Below are 23,106 nucleotides of genomic sequence, written 5' to 3'. Positions count from 1 at the left end.
TGGAGGAATGGGAGCTGTGGCACGAGTATTAATAATATTTTTATTGGCCGCTTATTTGCCTTTTGGGGTCTGGCTCTAATATATGTATGTACCTTCAAAATGTGACTAGGGATCCGCTGTGTGGTTTGGATTCGCGTTAATTAATAAACATGAGAGGAGGAGAGGGCAGGCGGATCGCCAGGGGAAAAAAGGAATGGAACCCATATTCCATATCCGTATTGGATCAAACAGGGGATATAACGCAGAGATGTCGAGCCAGCATCAGCTGCTGCATTTGCTGCTTGTGGCCGAAGTCTGTGACTGCCTTTACGACTGAGACTGAGGCTCATCAAAAGCGGTAAGGCCTCGGGGCATGCCTAGAGGACGCGACTATGGCACAACAATTTCCACTTTTATTTTCACAATTTTCCATCCCATCCCAGCCTATCGCATTCCTAGTAGCCTACCCAGTTTTATTTTCCTTTATAGCCTCATTCCCAAGTTAACCTGTTTCCTTATTCCTTGATTCCACCTGAACATTTCCTCCTTTCAAGCGCGAAAATCAATGCTAGGAAACAAACTAAAGACCAGCGGAATATGGCTACCCTCTGGTCCTCTCCTCTGATTTCTGGCTGCTCGTTGGAGTTGATGTTTGATGTTGTTCCAAGGAATGCAGCAATAAAAATGCCGGAATAGCAATAGCTCTTCCAAGGGCAAGAGGGCCAAAAAAAGAAGAAAAACTAAGCAGCTAATGGCGTTAGTTACTTAGCCAACTGATACGGAGGCTCCCTCCCCCTTCTTCTCATTCTTCTTGCTTTCTTGAACCCTGGCAATGCACATAAATTTACACACAAAAGTTCATTTTTGCGTTGAGCGTAAATCTCCTCACAAATCTCTCATTTCGCTCTGATTGGCCAGCAAGTGTGGGGGAAGTACGGAATGGAAAGTCGAAGTCTTGAATATCCTGTAAAAGGGAGCAGAAGCTACAGCCAAAATTATACCATCTAAGATTTTTGTCATTCTCGGCTCTGGAGTGCTTCCGATCTTAAGAACGGAGATGGAAATATCAAAGTCCTTCCAACAGAGATCACAAGTACACCGAAAATTTTGTAAGAGTTTTTTATGAGTTTAAATAATAATAATTTTTCAAAAGGTATCCTGATAAATTGTGGTAAATGTAACTGTTATTTTTATTGAAGCTGAAGATAATCTATTTTAATAATACAAATCAGAAATAAATTTGTATTTCATAATTTGCTTTATATAAACTAAAATTTGTACGATCTCTGGTTTCAAATACTAGACTGACTTAATTAGCAAAGGATCTCAGAGCTATACGCATGCCATGCATATCCTCTATGGTATCTGAATTGACTCTGTTATTCTAAGGGTACATAAGGGAATATGCTGCATATAGGACACACACACACAATTAGACAAGAACCAGGCAAGAGGCACGAGGCACAACAAATGGCATACATAATACGAGGGGAATGTGTGTATGTGCTGTGTGTGTGTTAGGGCACGGGGTGTGGATGCGGATGTGGAGGTCGAGCTAGAGGTGGAGGTGGAGGGGCACCACTTAACTCTGATAAAGAATCAGCTGAACTCGGCAATGTGACGTTAGACATAATTTTTGCCTTATTTTCAGTTTTGCTTAGTCTTTTTTCGGTCCTCTTGTTCTGTGTTTGTGTTGCGCCGTTCGTGTTGCTCTTTCTGCTTCTGTCGCTGTTTCGGTTTCTGTTTCTGTTTCTGTTTCGGGTTGAAAGGTCGCTGACAAAGGAGCTGGGAAGTTGGAAATTTATGGTTTGGCCTTAAAGGAAATTTAATCGATTTCCCCCTGTCTGAGCTCGTATGTGATGCCATTTGCCGTTCACCCAATTTCCATATGGCTCCTGGCTCCTGGCTCCTGCCTCCTACCTCTTGCTACTCGTACCTATTCCTCGTTCCCACTCCACGTCCCGTGGACGACAATCATGTTGATGTCTGCCTGTTGTTCCTGTTGTTACCAATTCCATTTTTCGGGCTTCGGGATGGGGTCGACAGCGGCGCGTGCCTTGGGTTGCATTCGGCAAGGGCTCCCGCCGAATCACACGCATCGTAAAAAATAAACCCTCCCTTTGCTCCTCTGTCGCATGCACCCATATCCTGTCGCTGTCTTTGTCGTTTCCGTATGGTCTTCCGTAATGACAAACAAGGGTACAATGTGGGCGGAGGGAGGCACACTCCGAAGCAATGTGTGGAGTGCGTGTAAAATGCGTAAATTATATTCAAGCTTTGTTGTCGTACTTGATATTTGAATGTCTGCTTCCAGGCCGCCTGTTGCTGTTGCTGCCATGGCCATTCCACCAGTGCGGCATGTAATTAAAAATGTTGTCACGCTCCGCTGCCACTAACAGAGGCACACTGTGGCACACGCAGGGGCAATGCCAATGGCAATGGCAATGGCAGAAACTGGGGCACTTAACGTTTCCTTTGAGCTGGGGAGGAATCTCCTTGAATGTATGTTGCAAGACGCTTTCCTTTCGAAATACTCGAATTAAATTCATTAGCAGACACTGTCGGTAGAAGTGAACAAAGCCTACGCCAGGCGAAAGCTGATTGGTGCTTATCGGAATCCGGAATCATCCGGAATATCGATGGCAGGAAACAGATGCTTGTGTACGTATCCCTGCCGAAAGCTGACTGCTGGCGATACTTTATGCCATTGAAATGCCGTGGAAATCCCGTGGAAGCTCGTGGAAATCTCACATTAAACGAGTCCCATATAATGCCTGAAATTATAAAATTTGTTATGAAAGAAGCAACGTGCCTTAGTGGAAATGGGGCACGTGGGCACACAAAATTGCAGTTGATGGCCCTAATGTTGCATAATAACTTGCCCCTTAATCCTCTGGCTGCTTTGAATTGCTTTATTCTCATCTGCTTTTTTACAAAAAAAGGACCTTTGAAGAGATGCGAGTGTCCCGTTTCTTTAAAGGGATTTCTCCTTCTCTCTTTTCCAACATTAATGACTCTCTCGCTTCTCTTTGGACTTTGAATTCAAATTTTAAGCTTGCACTTTCGTGTGCCCCACATTTAAATGTTCATCGTTTCCATCTTTCCATCTGTTGGGAGAAAGCTTCTGTCCTTCGTTCTGGCCAAGTGTTGAGTGCTGGCCATCTTCGACGGAGGCGACGATGTCGGCGATGGCATTGGCGAACTTAAAACATCAGCTAATAGCCCCGAAATTAGCGATGCAATTCAATTAGCTGCCGGCAGAGTGTGTCGCATCGGGGGTTTCAAAAGGTTCCTCCACCCACTGCCGCTGCCACTCTCACTCCCACCTCTGTGGTGTTCGAAGGGTATCCTTTGGGTGTGTTTCGCATCGCAGCTGCCTTTCATCTGGTGGCTGCTGTCATCTGGCATCTGCTGTCAATTAGCCAGGAACCTTGCCTCGATTTCAAGCCTTTTAAAATTGCCCGCCCGCAAATCGGCAGAAGCTAGCCCCTTTTCTTTACTTGCTTCTCTTCCTCCTCCTGCTACAGTCTTTAAATGAACTCATTAAAGTTAATGAATAACGAGGAAAGACGAGACGGCACAATGGCAGGGTGGCATTTGATGGGCTTAGAGGAGAGGCCGCCCGACTTACCTATGACTTTCGGCTCAAATATAACCAAACTGTGGCCGGCCTGCTGCGCCCAGGGAATGCGCCCGCCCGGAAAATCAGACTCTGTTGCCGTTACCGGGACGAAGCGAAACGAAGGAAGCCTTTGACAACCGTTTAGAAGAGGTTCTCCTATTCCCCGCCGCCATCCCAGGTGCTAGCAGGTGTAAGATTCGACCACAGGATGGAGGAAGGCATCATTGCGGCAGAGGTTAAGGAAGCCGGAAAAGTTCAACCCACGCGCCGTCTGCTTTCAATGGCAGCGGCCTGAAGTTCATCAATAGTCGGGGCACGCCCTAGTAGCAGGGCTACGGAAATACGGCGATACGGCGATACGGCGCTACGACTACGGGAGGGCCAAAAGGGTTGTTCAATTATGCAGAGTGTGCCGTCAGCTATTTGGAAAGTGTTGGCCAAGTTTGATGTTGGTTGAGGCTCGACATTTGCTACCCTCGACTTTTTAATCTCGGGAATTGTTCGCACCACAGTGTCTTGGAAGGGCGGAGGGGGGTTGGGGGGCATGGATGAAATGGAATTGCAGCAGCCACAAAGCGTGCGCTCTACCCCTCCTCCACTCCCACAGCATCACCTGTTGTATGGCCCGAAATGAAAAGTCAGAAAGTTCTCAGTCTCAGCTGCAAATCTTTTGTAAGCCAACATTCGCACATACAGTTTATGCAGAAAGTATTTGCCCCAGGACGCGTAAACAATGAATGAGATGGACCTTCCCCCCCCCCCCCCCCCCTGCTTTGAAGGATTCAAGGATTGAGAGTACTGTGAATCCGAATCTGAGTCAAGGTAGCGCCCACCACCGCACAATCGCCTACGAGGTCAACAGTGCGCCTCAGATCCACAGTGGGATCTTTTGGTGGCGCGAAATCCTCTCGGAGGAGACGCTGCGGACCACAAGCCCCTTTTCGAGGGGCCGCCACATTGCTGTGGTCACTGCTGGCGCTTCATCGGAGGAGTTGCCACCGTCAAAATCAATATGCCAGAGATCTGGAGGGAACACTTAGGACACACTGACGGAATCTCCTCCTACTCCGCTTCGTCAGCCCGTGGGACTGGGACAATTTCAATTTAAAATGTTTGCACTAATTTGCAATTAGTGAAGTATTCTCTCTTCTCTGCCACACAGCATGCGCCCTGTTCTTGCTGTTGCCTGTTCCTGTTATTGAATTTCATTAAAAAAAAACGGAATAACGAAAAACGAATAAAAAGTTGCCCCGAAGTCCCATCAAGATTAATCATACGCACCGTTAAACATTTTGACAGACAACAAAAGTCGCAACTTGTAAAAAGGCGGCCGCTCGATTTGATTACGGTTCATGTGTACATATATAGATGTATGTATACATTATATACATACATACATATATATGTATATCCCTATATCCATAATATTTCAGTGTATCTGTCTATTATTTTCGGGAGGAGGGTTTTAGAGGAACGCTCTTTGGTGGGGCAGACAGCCGCCACAGGCCATTGACCAAAATCAATGCCCTGCCTATTGCCTGTATGGCTCGTGTACGTACAACATTGGAAGTCGCTTTGAAATTGTTGTTGCTATTGACAATTGCTGGCGGCAGTAGGGAACGTTGCAGAAAATTGCAGCAGCGAGCAGCAGTGAGTCAATGACCGACATTGGCCAAGTGCACCCCATGCCCCACGGAAGGAAGGAGAAGCCGTCCTCGTCTTGCTGTTGGTGTTGTCGACACACCCACATACAAGTCAGAGCAAGCCAGACCACACCAGGAGTAGGATGTGGCCCGAGGTAGGCAGAGCCCGGTGCCGAGGCAGTGGCAGAGCTCAGCCAATGCTCTTTGACTGCACACTCAAGTAGAAACTTGTCAATATCTACCGACCCGACCCTGCTCGCAACGCCCATTCGCCCATCCGCCCATTTATCCATGGAAGGAGCCATCTATCCGCATGCCCCGTCTCTGATTCCATTCCCGCCTTGCGTTTTTATAGCTGTCTTGTTCCTCTCACTATGGAATCATGGATTCGAGGAATCAAGACAACAGAGAAGCAGAAGGCAACGTAGCAACATCGAATAAAAGAAAAGAAAACAATGAGGAGAAGAAATTTTTCTAAATAGCGCCGAACTTCGAATCCTCTGGACAGGAAAAAACCCATCAAATCCGCAGCAGTCGCATTTCATTCGTTTGTAATCCCATTTCGAGTTTACGATTAGTTCCTCCTCCTTGTCAACACTGTTCGTATGATCGCAATTAGCTTATATTTCTTGTGCTACTTTACCTTTTGTTTCCATTCGTCAATCCCAAATTCTGTTGAGAATGAGCCGTATACAGTATTTTAAAATTAAATAAAAAAAAAAAGGTTAGCAAAGTAGCAAAAACTTGATGCTTGAATCGCTTAAGAAGTTGCGGATTCCGGGGCCCAGGACTCCTGGAATCGAGTCCCTCCGAAGCTGATTAGCCAACGGCTTGCGAAATCAATTTCCGTTTAGAGTTTTTCTGGAGCTGGAAATGGTGCGGGTGGCACTCGAATGGTTGGGGTGGGTGGTGGGAAATGAGTGGAGGAGTGGAGTGCAGCAATTACTTTGAGTGCCATGACCGAATCATTGAATCATCATAGCTCTTGTCCGTTTGTCCGTTTGTCCGTTTGTCCGTTTGTCCGTTTGTCCGCCTGTATCGTGTCCTTCCAAGAAAGAGGAGTATGCAATTATCTGCACGCTCCTCCATTGATGGAGAGAGGGATAGGAGTGGGGATGGGTATGTGGATGGGGATGATGATGGGGAGGACTAACTGTTGCACTGATGACCATCCTCCTGGTATTTCCCATTTCCCCATTTCCCATTTCGACTGTGTAAATTGGCTTGATTGGCGCTATTAAAATAATTAGCCTCGGCTCCTCGATAATGATTTCGCAGTGCGCAACTCCCTTGCCACTTGCCAATTGCCACTCGGTGGGGCAGACAAACCCCCGCAATCCCCTACTGACATTGCCACATAACCAACTCCACATCCTGAAGAGCTATTCCTTCAGCAATTGGAGGCGCAGTGCGCAAAATAAAATAATGCGCAATTATTGAAGGAAATCGTATCTAGACACCGACCAAATGCAAGTGCTCCTGCCCCCTGCCCTCAATTATCCAACAGGCTGAACATTAAAAATGCCATAAATATGGAATCAAAAACTACTTTCGATCGACTACACGGATAAAGCCAGCAGGCAGGCATTCCGACTGATGCGATGGAGGTAATCGATCGTCTTTTTCTCCCTGATTGCTCAATCAGAGAGCTCAATCAATCCTGCTACCTCAGAGGGAGTCCCTTGGAACAGTCAAAACTATTTACATATATTCGTATTCCATGTGGTGCCAGCAAATTTCCAAAATCTAGTGAGAACTGAAGCCAGTCTGGTTCTCCGGTTGAGGAATAGACATTGATACCAGTACGAGTAATCATACGTCTATGGTATTCATGGAAAAATTTGTATATATTTTTTATGTGCATAAGCCAGTGACAATAAAGCCAGCGATGGGGTATGTGATTGGGGTTGGGGATCCTTCGACAGCGAGACTTCGAAAGACAAAAGGCAAATGTAGATGTCACTGCACTGCATGTGGACACTTTTTCCAGCCCGCGGTCTGTATCGAGTGTAGCGTAACTTCGGGCAAAGGGTATTCGAGTATTCGGTCTTCGAGTGCGATTGTGTTGGTTTTGGGTTAAAGTGGGCGAAAACAATAAACATAAAGTGCACAAACACACACACACACACCACTGTCGCCCAACCACCCCACCCACTCACTGTCACTCAAATTAGATTGTGTATCTGTGTGTGTGCGCGTGGTGTGTGTGGTGTCGGGGTGTATATCTGTGTGTTTACAAAGTAGCAGCAACTGGCTTATCAATTTCCATGTATTCCCTTAAACCATTCTCACTCCCGTTCTGCCTGGCCTTGTGCACTACCTTTTTCCGTGTGTTTATTTGCCTGCTGGCAGCCATAATCAGTCAATGCCGCCGCATCGCACCAGTTGGCCAGAAGAGGCTCGTCTTGGCCCTCCCAAAATAAAGAGGCTCAAACAGAGGCAGAGTCACAGACAGACATAGGCAGGCGTGTGACAGTAGACGGGAGTAAACGGGAGTGAGTGAATGGGTCTCTGTAAAAAGCCTGATAAAAGTTTTTGAGCGAGCTCGATGTCGTCTTTTTGCAGTGCCTGCTAATTTATGGACGCACCAGCCTAAAAGACGCATTACAACCCCCAAGCAAGGAATGGGGAGGATGTCTTCAATGCCACACACATAAATATGTATATGTTCATATATACCAAATATATCTGTATATATCTGTACATACAATGTACTATATCCCCACAATTCAATTCGCTCCCCAGCAGTCGCGCGACTCGTTATACAAATTTTTATGAGCAAATAATTTTGCTTTCTCTTTCGTTGATTTTATGGCCGCTTCGGCTTTGGGGCTTTGTCTCTATGATCCGTATACCAAGGCAAGGGAGAGGCGGTACGGGTGCGTTGGGGCGTTTTGGGGGCGTGGTTCAGCTATCAAAATCATTTGTTTGCTAATTAAATACATTTGCCGCCGCCGTTGCTCCGCGTTGCGTGTTGCTGAACAATTAACTCGCTCACTCATTCAGGCCACTGCTGCTGCGGCTGCCTCATTCTCCGCTCTGGAGCAGCTTTTATGCAGCATACTTTTCAGCGTGGGACAGGTGGCAAGCGGCATGTGGCAGAATACAGGCCTACAATCAGGTGGAACAGTAAACCATTCTGTGCAATAAACCATTTACTGAGTTTCAAATATCAGCGGAGCGACAATTGCAAATTTTGTATCTAGCCCCGCCCTCGCATGATTGGAAATGCATAATTTACAGGAGACTAAACAGCAGCAGCAGTGGCTACGCTTGTTTGGCTGTGCTTGCTAGTGTTTGTAAAGCTTTGACCATTCGTTGTTCGCAAGTGTTGGTATCGGGTTGTATTGTCTTGTATTGGAAAAAAACGATGCTTTCCCATCACTAGAACAACATGAAACATTTTGTCAATGCTTTTACTCAATCTCCGACTCTGTCTCAAACTGCATCACAGCTTTCACAACTCCTGAAAAGGGATATGCGAGAGTGGAGCGAAAAGTTGGCTCATGGATGGACAGAACAAACATCGAACAAACATTATCGTTCTTTGTGGGGGCGGAAGGGGGTGTGTCGAGATTTTGAAATATACTTGTAACAGTGACATATCACAGAAGTCCGGATACAAACTGTCGTTGCTCTAGCTCTTATATTCTTTGAGTACTAGGCGGACAGACGGACGGACAGACAGACTCATTTTGAGTATCGGGTATACAAAATGAAAGCCCATTTCTGCATTGACATGTACATACATACATACATACTTAAATCTTTACATATGTACTTACATATGTATGCTAGAATCCTATCTCTTTATTAATATATAGTTTATTAATGATGCTCAATGTGGCTCAATCTCCAGCCCATTTTTGTCATACATTAAAGTGTCGTCGCAGTGCTATTCTTCGATCAACCCTCGACCTTCAATTGAGCGATGGCAAATGCTTAATTTCGCATCTACTCTGCACTGCAATAATTGGATGTTGCAGTTGCATACGTTGCACGTTGACAGTCCAAGGCCAGTGCGAGAAGGAGTGCATACATACAAATGCATACGAATATATTTCATATGTAAATAATAGCAGACACCCTGGGCTTTGAATGGATTGCAGTTTAATTAAATCGAATACGAAATAGTCGATGCGCATAGTTCTGTCTGTCTGTCATTCTGGTTGGTCCGCAGGCTTCGGCATTTGCATCCCATTTGAATGCCACTCAGGAATCTGGACCAAAGGCCACATTTCGTGTTCCATTCGGTGGTCCAGTTCAGGGGAATGTTGGCATTTACAAAGGATACATCTCCATACAGAAACAGAAGAGGCGTTCAATTTGCCGTTTGCCTAATTAGGAAAGTTTCCGACAAGCGACACCGAATCGGCATCGCAGAAGAAGGGGGCTTTTAGGAGGCTGCCACGCGGGCAGGGAGGCAAGGGTGCCAGCACGGGATGGGGGTGCACGGGTGGTGCAATCATGCAGACCTTGAGACACAAAGTAAAGTTGCTGCCTGCCGCTTCTTGTTGTCACTTGCTAAACCTTGTTGGTTCTGTCTCTCTTGTTGTTTTTCTCCTTGCTGTACCTCGTGCTCGTACTCTGTGCGCTGTTCCGCTTCGATGGGCGTAAAGGGAAATCAGTATTAATTACTTGACTCCTTGTTGGTTACACGGGTTACACGTCAGGCGGACAGGCGGACAGGCGGACAGGCGAACACATGGAGGAGGTGTCTGTAGGTCTGTGTTTTGTGTCCTGTATCTCTGTCTGGCCCTCTTTCCCAACCACCAACCCCCAACCCCCAACCAAGTAATAAGCAAGCCAGTTAAAATGGAAAGTGATTTATACACACGTAGAGGTTGAGGTAGAAACCCATCGAAATAATGAAATAATGAAGTAATGCTTTGGACTCTCGCAGATAATGAACCATTTGAGCAATGAGCGAATCAGTACCTCAGCGACTCAGCATTTTTCACGGTATCCCTTCCATGGATAGAACTCCACTGAACGAAATTCAATAGCGAAAGAAAACAGCAAACAGCAAACTTGCTTGAAAAAAGTCGTTTCGAACATGAATCACTTCCAGTTCCAGTTGCACTTCCACTTCTAGTCAATAGGTACGTGTATCAAGTACAGTCCCGTTCCCCATCCCCTCTCATTGGGAACTTTTCCCGCTGGGTCGCCTAATGACCAAGTAAATCGCTCTGCTGAACAGAAAATAACAGAACTTTAGAGAACTCTAAGTGGGCTGTTGATTGATGCAGTGCAGCCATAAAGCCCTCCCCCCGTTTGCTGTTTCTTGATTCTGTGGCGTGGCTGATGGGTTAGATGATGGGTGTGCGTGGCCCTAAATTGTATCCAGTTGATGAGTCCAAAAGTCGTTCCTAAAGCTGGGGAAGGTCTTCGCATTATTCGCAACCTTTAACGGAGAAGTCCTCCCCCAGGGAGGCTCCTGTTAGCAATGGAGCCACAGCGGCAGCAGCAGCAAAAGCAGCCACAAGCCGCAACACGCTGTCTATCAACATTTTAAGCTAATTAAAACGCACACACACACACACACACATAGAGCGCACTCAGGGACGAAGAGATTCTGGGACTCTGGCAGTGGCAGTGGCAGTGGCAGTGACAACCACATCAAATGTGTGAAGGGCATGAGCGAACGATCTGCAGTGGCAATGGCAGCTGCAAATGGAATTATAACTTTGCATGCGGCAAAGCGACTAATTGACAAATGGATAGCGCTAATCCCTAGTCCATGGATAGGAAGCTAGCTCAACAAGTGGACGCTCCATCCATCCAGCTGCATCATCATTATCATCATCAACTATGAATGAATCTGGGCGGAACGGAAACGGAGGAGAATGGACAATGGACAATGGAGCACACACTGCAATTGCAGTTGTTGGGAGCCATGGGAGCACCCTTGGCGAGCGGAGGGGGTTGTAAATCATTGAGCGGCATAATAGACTCACTCACCAGGCACTGCCGCACAAGCACACAGTGATAACCGGGGCAAGGGGCACACCTGATAGGGACTTGGCCCAAAACGGTGCCACCGCTGCACATACACGTATGGGCCGCATAGCCGCGGCCAAAAACGTAAGCACACATAGATAAAAAGCAGTCGCGGTGGGAGCAAAAAACTACTAATGTTCGAAACCTCCCGATCCCGAACCATACGAGTCAGTAACAGACAGGGGAAGTGCGAGGATGTGTAGCCTGCCAAATGGCATGTTCAAACAAAATTAAGAGCGGGCCAACAGCTGCCACCATCCAGAGGTGGCTCCAGTGCCAGTGAACGTTGCACGGGTCATCAAACCGAGCGGCCGTGCAGCTGGGTGCAGGAGTTGAACACTGGGAGGACTGCAGTAGATACAGGGTGCCATCAAACAAAGGACTTCCCTTGGAAATTTCCATGTCAAAATGCTGCGAAATTCCTTTAAGATTTGAAATTGAAAGACGATTCAATTAGGAGAAGGCCCTTTTCCTGCCTCCAACAAAAGGCAGGCACCCTGTTCCCTGCAGCGGCACAAATATTTTCGGAAAGTGAAGAAAAATTAGCTACAATAAATTGACCGGAAGTTGCCGCCCAAAATGAAGAAGCCAAACGGTGGGGAGGAGGATTCCTCCCCTTTAAAAGCAAGGAAGCGGAAGACCGGAAGAAAATCGAGGAGCCTCCCGTTGAGGAGGCAGCCGGAGCGGAGCCCCAAGTGGGTGTGGTGTGTTTGTCTGCGGCTGCTCCTGTGGCAGGAGCGTGTGTGTGTGTATGTGTGTGGTACGTGCCACTCATCGCTCCCGGAGTGTGTAGTGTGTGTATCTCCGTTTCTTTTGACGTGTGTGCTGCAGCCGGTCTGTCTGTCTGGTCGGCCTTCTAGATTGAAATTCCAACAGAAAACAGTGGAACCTGAGCCACCGCAGACAGACGTTGCATACAGATTTTCAATTTCCATATCATGTGTCCTCCGACCGTAGTCCCTGCAGTCTGCAGGCGGAGCCGTTGCTGGATTCCTTTTGGAATTTTCCACCACAAAATGCCGAGTACTGAATCCTGAATCGAAGCAAAACAAAGCAAAGTGCAACACAAAAACCAAAAAAAATCAAACCCAAACCAAACTCAAACTCAAAGCCAAAGCCAAAGCTAACCTAACTTAAACGTAAACTATTGTACAACTGCCGCAACAGAACAATGAGCGCACAATGAAACGAATGAATGGATGGTAGATGGCTGTGTGGCATGTTTCCCTGGAGGCGCCACAGGGAGACAGGCTAAAAAAGTGTCACCAGGCGAATGTTTCAACGTCGGAGTTCAGTTGTGTTTACCATATCCATTTTTGTCGGGTGCATAGTCTCGTCATCCCTTCATTCGTTGTCCCTGTCCCTGTCCGTATCCGTCTCCGTCTCCGTGTCCATCGATGTGACGTGCATAACTTGACAAAAACTTGCCCTAAACCGCAGACACAGCGCAGAGACGGAGGCAGAGCCAGGGACACCGTTTTGCATATGTAACTCGGAGCGCAAGCAAAGACGTCAATTGTCTGCTTCAACAACTTTTATAGCCACAAATACCCTTTACAGAGGGTACATAGAAGTAGCACATTCCTTCTGGAATGTCTCTCTAGAGAGTACTCTCGGATCGCAAGGGTACCCAAAGCTTCGCCTAAGAGACTAGAGGCTGCCTCTCGACAAAGTCTCTCTGAATCTATGGTTTTATTTTGTTTTTAGTTGGCCAACTATGAAACAAACCATTTCTCTCTCTTTTCGTTTCAGGTGATTAGAAAATGTCACCCACTGATCTGCATCCTGGCGGGGGAGCGGCGGACGACTACCATCTGGCCGCGAGTACCTCTGGAGGCGGCGACGGCGGCGGTGGTGGCGAGAAGCTGAAGGATATGCCGGAAAAGTACGTGATGGCGATTGTCAATTTTCTCGACTGGCACGTCAACGCAACTGCTGACATGGAGCGGCTCAACCTCAAGGCGAGCATCAAGTCCGTGTACTGGCTCTTTCTCATCCAATACGCGGCACTGGCCCTCCTTGGAGTAATTCTCAATATTGCAATTATCGTGTACATCATGTACCATCGGCTCTACAAGGACGTAACACACTCATTTCTGATCAATCTGGCTCTGTGTCACTTTGTCCAATGCGCCTTAGTCCTTCCCGTCTCGCTGATGGTGATGCTCATCCAGAACTGGATCTTCGGGCAGTTCCTATGCTTTTTTCTTCCCATGCTACAGGTGAGTAATCCATCTACTCGTAGATGTATCTAAATGCCATAACTTTATATTTAGCTTACAAAATGAGCAAGAAGATGTAGTTTCCGCCCCCATTTGGCTGAGTGGAAATGGCATCAGGTTTCGCTCAATTGAGCAATCTTTGGGCAAATAAAATGATATACCTGAATTTCATCCGATGTGCCCTGCCACAGCCACAGCCACAGCCACAGCCACAGCCATAGCCACCGCCTTTTCCTTTTTTTGTGGCAAAAAAAAAAAAAAATAATAAATAAAAAAATAAACGGCAAACGTCCAGAGGGGTCCGGGAACAAAATGGATTCGGTAGGGCACACTTCTATCTGCGGGACTCCTCTATCAGATGATAGGCCCTCAATCTGTGGAGCAGACAAATGATTACATTTATAACCTTGACGCTGCAGGAGATTCTATTACGCGACAGAGGCACAGTTAGATCGAAATGGGGATGGAGTTTCGAATGCGAATGTAGGCGTAGAACGGGATATGATTCGATTTGATTGCTATCACAAAAGGGCGACAAATAGCTCTCACAAATACAGCAGGCAGGCAGGCAAAATCAGGCAGGCCAGCCAGGCAGACGACTGAACAAAGGCACCTCATGGGGCATCCTCGCGGCATAGTCATGTGTGTGCGTGAAATCCTCGTACCATTAGGCCCCCTTCCGTGCGTAATGATTGATTGGTGGAGCAGTGGGGGAAGATGCCACAAATCTGACAAGTTGTATTTATTTTGGGACTTAAAGCCGACAAATGTGACACTGAGATGAAAACGGCGTTCAAATACTATTTATTATTAAAATGAGATATAATAAAAGTTTAAGGTATTTCTGTTATTTAATATACAAATTGAAAAACTCAATTAAAAGTTCCACTTTTATCCTAAGCTCATTAAATTGTATCTAAAACTTCTTATATACATATAAACTCTTATTATGAGGATTAAATTATAGGAATTAAAGTATAGGAAAAATATACAGATATAGATAATTTTGATTTGTTTATTTATTTGTTATTATTGTCAGGATTTTCGTTTATTAATTTAGGTTTGTATGTCAGGAACCGCTCACAATAATAATAATAATGCGAGCTGCCAGGGCCAGTACAATAATTGTATTAAGAAAAAAAACTCATGTGTATATTATATTTGATTTCTTTGAAGGACATTCCGTTACACGTGGCCATGATATCCCACATACTGATTGCCTGGGATCGCATGCGCTGGCTGAACGATCCGCTGAAGGGCCGCCTGCCGGGCTTCGTTTGCTGCTGTGCTACCTGGCTGACTGGAATGGTGATTGCCCTGCCCTACCCCATATACACTTTCTACGTGGAACTGGGGGTGAGTACGGGGTGTCCTTGCTGTGGGGATTGCGGGAGATTGAGATTGTGGCCTGGGGAGTGAGGAGGCGTTACTTGATTGAAAATTAAACTTCGCCATGGCAACGCGGCCTCATCTGAAGATCAAAGCGAGTGCACTAGACCATAAAAGCGCCAAGGACTCCTCCAACTCCACTGCCACCAGACGCACAATCGCATATGTGAGCAGGCACCTGACAACGGCTTAAATGGGAAAATTCCGCTGAACCGCCTTCACTTTGGGTTCTTTCTCTTGTTCGCTCCGCGAACCAGTTCATTCTGCGTTGCTCCTCTGTTGCGAAAATGCATCGTCCAATTATAATTGGATTATAATTATAGTTATCGATGATTTATCGCACCTTGCAGCAGTATCGAGTGTCCTGGTGGAACTCGCATTTATTGAATTTTAAATTTGAATTGATATTTTTAAGAATGTGCTGAGAAATTTCACCAAGCTTGAGATATATGATATTATCATTTTTCATGCGGAAAAAACTTAAAATATGAATATTGTTATGCATAAATACATATATATAAAATAGCTGCACATCCCTCGGCTCTGCTTAGTTTACCAAAATCCCTTCCAATTTGCTGACACCACCACTCGCCTGAGACTCAGAGTCTGGGGCTCAATTTCAAACTCGTTAACATGCCCTGTCAACGTGGTCTGTGCGTCTGCCTGTCGGCCTGCATTTTGTTGCCAAAATATTTTGCTACATTGACTCTTTCCATATTTTGCTGTTCCTGTGATGCTGTGGCTGCCTCAAAGTGCGCCCACAACAGCAACAAGAGGCATAAATATTTATGACCCATAAAGTGTTGCAACTTTTTGATACACTCACTCTCTCTCTTTCTGTCGGTCTGTGTGTGTATTTCTCCGCCTCCTGTTGTCCACCACCTGCTCCTCAGGGGAGGGGTTGGCATTGTGTCAAGTCATCACTTGCATATGTGTGTGTGTATACCACTCCTACCCGCCCTTGCCTTGCATATTTTATATCATCTTGGGACCTTTTCTATGGTTTCGGGGCCCGAGTATTTCTTGAGAACTCAGCCAAAAATCCTTCAAGGGAGTGGCTCCACTGAAATGGCTCCAACATGAAATTGATGAAGATCGGAAATATCCTCGCATTGGCTGCTGACTGCAGAGAGAATTCCAATGGAGATCACACAATCCCGACTTCCTGATTTCCCTCCAAGTGAAATCCAAAGCGAAAGAGGATTGAACCCTTAGCAATCGTTTTGCGTAATTTTTGTGGCAATTCATTGAACCCCGAAGCCCATAAAAGCTGTCAGGCAACAAGTGGGTCCCAGGCCCAGGGCTGTCTATGATGATGGTGATGATAGCCAGCATATGTAGGTGCACCGACAAGCCCCCTAAAGTTTAGTTTGGGGCTGCCGCCTGGCCGCTTGGTAACGGGCTCACTCGCCTGTCAATAATTTCATTAATTCAATATTTGCGTATAATTTGATGGGTCCTCTCCAAGGCTCAGCAAGGACCTACCTGGACCTGGAGGAGGGCTTATTATCTCTGTTTCGGGGATGGAGTTACTCTGTTTTCCGCTGCCTGCCCTGTGCCTGAGCCCGTGTTGGCGGCAATTTATGAATATTTTAGCATTCTATTACGGACACACCCACTCGCCCCAGACACATCCAGCGGACGGGAGTGTGGAATGGGGAGCATGTGCATATACATGGTTGTGTGTGTAACACTATATAAACAATTCCATGAGGACTCTGATTGCCAATTCACAATTTGGCAGGCTGTTCCACAAATCTTCCCCTTCCCGACCAGAGACAGACAGAGAGAGAGAGAGAGGGCGAGAGACGAGAGCCAGGGATCTCAGGAAACAATTCTACATTTAATAAGGAAAAGTTTTCTGTACTTTGGTCCCAGCCGCCACCTCTCTGTCTCTCTGGCTCTCTTTATAGCCAAAAGTCAAACACTAAAATGAATTGCTTCAGCTAGGTCCAGTCCTGACCTGTACATATCCCTGTCCTGTCCGTGCCGATTCGGTTTGGATTCAGCTTCAGTTGGGGCCTGGGTCTCCGTCTGCGTCCACGTGGGGGCATGGTTATTTCCAGGTAATAAGCGTGGAGGCTGCCATAACTGGCCAGCGAAACTTTTCTGTTTGTTTTCGTGTTTGGCCTGGAAAAGTGTCAGAAACTTTTCCACAAAACAAATTGAAATTTTCCATATTTCTGCGCTGTGCCCAACTCTGCAACTGTCCCTGTGGCACTGCCAGACGCGGCTTCGGCTTCCCTTTGTGCGGCGGCAAATTGATTTTTTAAGTTGTCCCCAAACAAATCAGAGTGGAAAAATAAAATCCCTTTACCTCCATCAAGTCGCCGCACCCAAAACCCCCCCCCCCCACCAAACAAACGTCTACAATCTGCATTGATTCCGAGGCGGCCTGGAATCTTCGCCAGTCAAGGATCTGCAGATCTTCTACCCCCCACATGACTATTACCAGTTTAAGGAGAACGTTTCTGGAGAGGTTGTCTAGGCCAAAGAACCCACTGAAGGCCCATCCATGACCCTGGGCACCTACAATTTATTTATGTTTATTAGCTCTTGTGCCTTCTTCCTGCTTTTGTTGCGGATATCCGCTTACCGGCGTTGACTTTAGCACGCGTCTTCCCCTAATTCTATCTCCACATCCACCACCCCCATCCTCATTCATATTTCCAATTTCGCATTTCCCACTTTCATCCTTATTTTCATTGCCCCATCAACAGGATGGGGAGGACCGTTGTGGCTTCTATGAACGAGGCGGATATGCGCCTGCAAGGCGAAATTACATGAAAATTCAAATCACTGCGCAAAAGAAACGACCAGCGTAAACATTGCCCACATTTAAGGAATATGCCGCACTACTCCACACTACAATGATGATCGAAATATGATCGCAATTTTCATCAGGAAGAGGGCGTCTTCGACAATGTTTGACATACCATTGGATACCATTGCTGTGGTTCATGAATTCCTGGGCACACTTGAGCTTACTCTGGGGTGCCTCTATATCTATATTGTATCTACATATGTATGTATAACTCCATGTACATTTCAAATTTCCATCTAATCAACTTACGGCTAGGGCATACAAAAGTTTGTAGCTTTTCCTTGCTTTTCCTCGTCTCTGTGTTTCGTTATCCGGCGCAGAAAAAGAAACTTTAAATACAATCAACTGGTCCGTGGCATTGGGCTCGTTGTAACAATTTGTAAAAATTACACATGCATAAACATACACATACACTCATGAGCACAAGCACACACGCAGAATGAGGAAGGAGAGACAGTGGGGGGGGGGGGGGGGGATAAATGAGACTTCCGTCTTAACCGGAAATGGTCCTTTGGCCTGGCTGGGGTCGGGGTCTGGTCGGGTTGGCTCTCCGATCTCTTGGTCTCCTGGTCTTGGTCTTTGGTCCTGTGCTGCACTCACCTCGGGACTCAGGGCATTCGTGTGGTCCTTTGCTGCCTGTCCTGTCCACGTATCCTTCTCCAGCTCCATCTTTGCCTTTGCCCCTGCCTCTGCCACCATCTTCGTCTTTATTATTATTGCATATTATAAATATGATTTTGTTAGCAACTAGTTTGTGTGGGTGGGCTCAGAGGCGGTGCGCCGCCTTCCTTATCCTTCTTCCCTCTCTCTCCAACTCTCTGTCAGAGATACGTATGTAAGACTTATTAAATTGCCATTTACCAGTACAGAACGAGCATTGTAAATTGCTCCATTGTCAAAGAAAATTAGTTGATATGTGTCCAAAGGGGTCGAAGGGTGCGGAAGGACTAGAGAGGATGGGCCTCGGCATGGGCTGATTGCATGGCTCGTAAGGGGGTTCCATGGTCTTTCAGGCCCCGTTCCGTTGCTCATCATCATCTGCAACTGCATCTCCCCCCGGCTATGCGAGTAGATGCTGCAGAGCTTATCAACAAATGGAAGCTGAATAGAGAAACATCAATCAATCAGTCAATCAATCAAGCAGAATGAAGACGCAGAAGGAGAACAAGATATTGGCCAGTTGCAGTCGCTAGTCCAAGGAGATCTCTTCTTCTGCTCCTTCCGTCTTCCCGCCAGCTGATTGGCAATTTTAATAATTGAAACAAGGAATACAAATGGAAAACGTAAATTTATTTCCACACCAATTGGCACTCAAACGAAGAAGAAACACACCAGCAGCAGGGGAGCAACAACAGCAGCAGCAGAAGGACCCGCACAATATGTTGGGGCGAAACAAATTCTCATAGGGAAATCGTGAGATTTTCACAAGCATGCCACAAAGGAAGTGCCAAAGAAACTGCAAGTTCTCATCCAGACTTCATTTGGAGTTTGATATTGAGTTTAATGTCTTTCCGTTTAACGGAATTTTAATGTCCGCCAATGATGTTGCTGCTGCTGCCACCCTCTGCTGCTTCCGTTGCAAATTGCGTGGCAATGGCCAGCGAAATGGTGGCAGGGCGATTTCGCTTCTGGGTAGCCTTCGGCGATTTTATGCGCGCTGCAATCGCCCGTAAGGCAATCAATTTTTATGTCTCCCCCACTCTGGCAGCGGGAGATTGTGAGTCAGAAGCAACAGCTTGCGGGGCAACTAATGACATGGCAGGCATGGGCATGGGGCATTGGGCATTGGGCATTGGGCAGAGGGCAGAGGGCAGTAAGCATTCAACAGCGGCAAAGAGGGGTTAACAAACGGCTAAGACACTGACACTGAAACTGACAAAAGTTCCCGATGCACAACGGTGGAAGCTTCGTTTTCTCTTGTCCTTTTCCCGCAAGCAGCTTTGTTTTTCTCGGATTTCAGTGGAGCGCATCGTGAGTTCAAGAGTTCAATCGGTGGGTGGGAGCAATGGGAGCGGTAAGAGTGGAACGAATTCCGGGTAAACGTTTTACATATTGTAAAATAACAATATCAACAATTTCGTGGAAAATAGCAGACTGCGTGCAAAGCACAGAGCCGGAGCCTCAGCACCGAGGGCCGTCCGAGGAGTTTTGTTAGGTGATTTCTCCCAATTCAAGGGGCCCCCAGGCCATGTTCCATGTTCTCCACAGTCAAACCTCGCACTGGCTCCCGCTCAAGGAGCGCCAGGGGTTGTCAAATTTTTGCCTCCCAGAGGCCGTGAAATGGCAGCTCAAATTTCGTTATAAAATTTATGCGATTCGCTCTTTCTCGTTTAAGGAGAAAGCGTGGGATGAGTGTCTGGGGGTTCAGCTGGGACGGCTGAGTGGTTCGTGGTTCGATTGGGGGACGCGGGTGTGGGTGATCCAAGTGCGTTTCACTTTGGATCTTCGTATTGTCATGCGGTTGATTTCATTGGGTTCAATGTTCCTCCTTTCCTGCTCCTATGTGTCTCTTCTATTCTGGTTATACCCTAGCAGGGAGAGGGTGTTATTGATTTAATGAGACATTGCCATTGAAACACCAGGAGCTAAAGAGAATAAGAACTGGATGACTGAGCACCTACTTATATCATAAAGCCAACAGATGAATGATCGATCTGCAAGGGTATCAAAATTTTCACTGTCCTAAATGTAGCTTTGCGTTTCCGTTTTCGGGTTTTTGTGCTTCTGTTGTTCTTCTGTAAGCAGCTTAAAGCTCTAAATCACTTGTTGTCCGGACAGAGGTAACAAAGAAGCAAAGCACTCAAAGAACTCCGCATCCCTTGCCCCATGTCCACGTCCTTCTTAGAGTGCTCGTATCACTGATAAGGGATTGGAGCATTGGCGTATTGGCGTATGTGCGTATGTGCGGAGCCTATTAGACATTTATATTTTCAAGAAAACCCTCATTTCGGATAAGGCTGCACCTGGAGGCAATTCCAATTCCTTTGGGCCTTTCGTCTGTTTCTGTTGTGTTCTGTTGCCGTTAGTTGCCGTTTTGCACATTACAAAACAAAACTTTCAAGTGACAAACATGTTTTTGCCAAGGTTAAGTGTATTTGTACATACGAGTATATGTAGGCGTATTATTTCTGGAGACTGTACATATTGTATCCTCCATGGCGCAGCGAATAAATACACATTTATTTACACGAAATATAGTAGTACAATATATGTATGGTCGCTGTCTTTCAGACATCTTTGTTATTATGCGCATAAGCAGAAAATATTAATGAATCCAAAAGAAGTGCAGAAACAATGAAGGAAAAGTAGATATAGAATATGGGAAAAATGGAGTGCAGTAGAGCGAGAACCACCTTCCGCTAAGCACTTTTTCAATGGTTTCCCCCTAACAAGGACAGAGAGAGAAAGAAAGAGTCCAGCTGCAGATCCTGCTGCTGATCGGAGCACAGATTTCCCGGCTCCGTCATCATCTTTATCTCTACATCAGCATTCAGTTTCCACTTCGTTTGCATTTTCCTCCTGGCTGCCACTTGAAAATGGGGCACAAAAAGCGTGAAAAAGGAATGAAAATCCAAATCAAAGTCGACGACTGTCCTCTCTCTTTCCACATGAACTGTATCTGTGTCTCTCCTTTGTGTCTGGCTTTTAAGCAGTATATGCGTGTGTCCTGGCACTTGTTTCTGTGTGTGTTTTTCTTTGCACTTTACGACTTTAATTATGTAAGTACATAATTGTGTTATTATCGTAAGCTCACAGAGCGCAACACATGCCGTCTACGGCCACGGGCACGGGTCCGGGTCCAAATCCGGGTCCAGGACCGGGTCAGGGTCTTGTTCCCCGCGCTGGGTCCAAGTCCGTGTCTGTGTCCTGATTCTGGGGTCGTAATCCCTGTCTTGGTTTTGATGATCCTCCTCTACCACTGTCATCCTCCCCTCTCTCTTTGTGTGTGTATTTGCTGGGAAACCGACCTCGTCTCCGGCTGTCCGTTTGGCTAGCATTTTACGGCCATTAAGTCCGGCAGTGTCTTTTCGGTGGTCCCACCGTTATTTGGCAGCCACCTTCCACACTGCAGTCCCTCCGTTGCGCCACGCCATCCAGGCCTAACCTTTGGGCTCCTCTTTGCTGTTTACATTATAATCTCTGGACCTGGTCTTCCATTTTCCATCTTCTTTCCTCCTCCTCCTTCTCCTCTTCCTCCTCCTCCTCCTCCTCCTCCTCATCCTCATCCTCCTCCTCCTCCTCTTCCTCCTTCGCGTACATTTTTTTTCTTATTATTTAAATTATGAAAATTTTGCTTTTAATTATGCATTGGCAACATTTCCCTTGTTTTTCTTTTACCACCCTTCGACCTCAGCTTCGCGTTTTCCCATTAGAAGAGACTTTGGTCCGAAAAATGTTAACTCCCGATTATTATTGGTAACCAGAGGTCCCGTCCCTCTCTCTGTTGTCTCCCTCCTCCCATGACTTTTTCATTTGTGTTTCTTGGAATATTTTCTTTTAATTAGTGCGTATGTGAGGGAGCGGACAGGAGGGTACTAGGGGACAGGACAGGACAGGACAGGGATTCACTTCAATTATCGCTTTTTGTTGATAACTAAATACATGCAAATAATATCTGAAAATCTGAAGCAGACAAATGAGAATTTCACTCTTGTCTTTTATCTTATTTATTTTGTAGGTACTTTGTTCTGCGTGGGTGGCACAAGTGGGTGGGTGGTTGGGGTGGGTGACAGGGTGGCGCAGGTTAGAGCAGAGTCAAGGACATCGCAATATGAAATCAAATTTCAAACGAATTTTTCCCAACACAACTCCGATGTCTGCGCAGATGCTCCTCCGTGGAGATAGGGCAGCAGAAGCAACAGCAACAGAAGTTTTTCCGAAAGTAAAAATGACTCCATTTACATGGGGAAAAGCCGGAAAGCTGAAGGATCTTTTGGGATTCTCTAGCTGCAGATCCCTGGATCATCAAGAACTATGGATCTCTGCCTACGCATTTGACTTGATTCTGCCGCCAAAACACAAACCGAGTCTGTGCCGTTATTTGCCAATTTTAAATTGTTATTAAGTGCTTTTCATTTCCATTTCCTGCCACCATTCTGGCATCCAATAACCAGCCTTCCACCGAACAATAGCGTCCCTTTCCTCTTCCTCCTCCCGTATGCCCGCGTATCGTTGAGCAGCGATTCGTCAAAGTCAAAACTGGGACGACAGTGGAGATGATAAGACTCGTACTTCTGCAGCCTTCGCTTGCAATTTGTTTGCGTGGGCAACACCGCCACCGCCACGGCCTGAGACTCAGCGTCTGCCCCTAGGCTTGAGCCTGGTCTTTGAGGTATCTATGGAATGCTGCCTAGTGCCTACTGCCTCCTGCCATGGCGGAAATAAATTGTTATTAATGTGCTTGCCTGTGGCTCTGGATCGGCTTCT

The 23,106-nt window shown here is 46.5% G+C and overlaps 1 protein-coding gene across 2 annotated transcripts in view; it reads left to right on the top strand.

Annotated features, from left to right (window-relative positions):
* Positions 1-23,106, top strand: part of LOC6601780 (filaggrin) — a 30,859-nt gene that overhangs the window by 1,926 nt on the left and 5,827 nt on the right. For both annotated transcript variants that reach the window (XM_026991115.1, XM_026991114.1), the window contains 2 exons: positions 12,997-13,466; positions 14,643-14,822. In XM_026991115.1, the coding sequence (XP_026846916.1) occupies positions 13,008-13,466; positions 14,643-14,822 (639 nt within the window). In that variant the 5' untranslated portion in view covers positions 12,997-13,007. The remainder of the gene's footprint in view (positions 1-12,996; positions 13,467-14,642; positions 14,823-23,106) is intronic.

This window comes from Drosophila persimilis, unplaced genomic scaffold, assembly GCF_003286085.1.
Source record: "Drosophila persimilis strain 14011-0111.01,24,50 unplaced genomic scaffold, DperRS2 tig00000653-arrow-arrow-pilon, whole genome shotgun sequence".
Classification (NCBI taxonomy): domain Eukaryota; kingdom Metazoa; phylum Arthropoda; class Insecta; order Diptera; family Drosophilidae; genus Drosophila; species Drosophila persimilis.
The sequence above is the reverse complement of the archived record's forward strand: the minus strand, read 5'-3'. Positions and strand labels throughout refer to the sequence as shown.